The sequence below is a fragment of the Amphimedon queenslandica genome, unplaced genomic scaffold (genome assembly GCF_000090795.2).
Source record: "Amphimedon queenslandica unplaced genomic scaffold, v1.1 AMPQUscaffold_6207_Cont21831, whole genome shotgun sequence".
Lineage (NCBI taxonomy): Eukaryota > Metazoa > Porifera > Demospongiae > Haplosclerida > Niphatidae > Amphimedon > Amphimedon queenslandica.
Window position 1 is genome coordinate 1 of NW_003553498.1, and position 1,773 is coordinate 1,773.

At 35.5% G+C, this 1,773-nt stretch overlaps 1 protein-coding gene across 1 annotated transcript; it reads right to left on the minus strand.

Annotated features, from left to right (window-relative positions):
- Nucleotides 1-161: 161 nt before the first annotated feature.
- On the minus strand, nucleotides 162-1,459 carry LOC109592130 (uncharacterized; the record flags this gene model as incomplete). The annotated part of the gene is made up of 3 exons (XM_020007669.1): nucleotides 162-530; nucleotides 581-635; nucleotides 1,248-1,459. Coding segments are annotated over 3 exons (563 nt in total), but the record flags the coding sequence as incomplete, so codon positions are not given.
- Between the last annotated feature and the right edge of the window lie 314 nt (nucleotides 1,460-1,773).

Sequence of the window (1,773 nt, forward strand, 5' to 3'; positions counted from 1 at the left end):
CTGACTATAATCTAACTCATTTTATGATTTATTTGCAACTTTAAACTACCCGTACAAACAGACAGACAGAAGCGATTTGGTCCCTTCCTGCTTTTTCCTCATATTAGGGCTTGCTTTGGCTTGCCCACATAATGCTCAGCTTGGCTTGCTTGTCTTGCCCATTTAATCTTTAAATATATAATTTATCAAATAAAACAACTAAACAGATGAGGAACATGCATGTAGTTCAATCAACTAATTTGATGGACAATATTTATTTCTAATGTAAGAAGCAGTAGATTTTTCTTCTATTGTATCCAGTGCTGTAGCTAATGATGACCAACTGGGACCTCCTTTCTCTCTCACTTTATCTTCTCCTCTTAACCAGGCAGACATACACTCATGGAAACACTCCTCTGTCTTTCCTCTATAGTCAGTGTCTATATCCACTAGTCTACGATCATGTAATCCTAACTGTAGACCTAGTCTGTGCCATACAGAACGGGGCAATTGTTGATTGTATGTTAATTCTTTAATGACATCAGCAAGATCTATAAAAATAATAATTTATATACACACTGTGCAGTCTATACTCTCATACCTAGCTTTGTTGTAGTCAATGGTGTGTTGAATTCTTCCTTTATTTCAATCACTTCCTATACAATAATATAATGATATTTGTCATTAAAGGTGAGTTTATACAGATATACAAATATTATATTATTAGTAGGACTAGGCAAATTATGCTAGCGTAATTTGGAGCATAATAGGGCAAATTATTATGGTGGCATAATGGGTCAAAAATTGCTGGCTCTATACTCCTTACCACATGATTTCAATTCAATATGGCAGGTGGTGCAAGTACTAGTACAACAACCCAACTGCTTAATACCCACCTACTCAAGCATGGCAACTTACGCAAGTGTGGTGAATCCAATGACTTAGGCTGTTGCTGCTCTATTTTCCATGCAGTGACTCTAAAAGTCACTGGAAAATTTTTTAAAATTCTAGCATTATTACAATAATTACAATTGTAACAGATGCATGTACATGTAACTTGATAGTTGATATTTGAGTAAAGCTTAAAATAATTATTCAAAGCATAGTAGAGTGGAATTTGGGGCTGCGCCTAAAAGCATGCATAATTGAATTAAAGCATAATTTGTCTAGCCCTAATATAGTAGTAAAAGCAGCAAAATGACAACCCACAATTATGCATGAGTAGTACTTGCCATGATCAAACAGTTTGTGTGTGTTTTAATTCTTACCTTAATATCACGTCCTCCTAATAGTGACAGATTACTAATATCTGATAACGATTCATTAGAAAGGATCTTCTTTAATTCTTTATGTCCTTTATCACTCACAAGAAATGGTCTTCCTTCCTTAATTGCTAAGAGTACAGCTTTTACACTATACACTGTCCTTTCTCTTGGTGTATTCACAGGATAGGCTAGTTCTTTAGGATCAATAACTAATTCTTTTACCTCTAGACTGGGACAGGATTCTTTGTAAACACTCATTACCTCTCCTATCACATTTCTTCTTAAAGACACCATATTGTCACTGTAACCTTCCTCACAGGACATCATTACTAGTACACACTGGCTCTCATCCACAATCTCTACCAGTGATCCTACACCATGACCATTAAACCAATGAAGACCATTCTTCCAAAATGTACAGTAGCGATTTAACTTGTCATCTTCTTTAGGTAGAGCCATTTTGTAAGCAAGACGTAACAAGAGAATGTGGAAGCATCGAGGAGGAAAGAAATCATGTTCTCTAGTACAC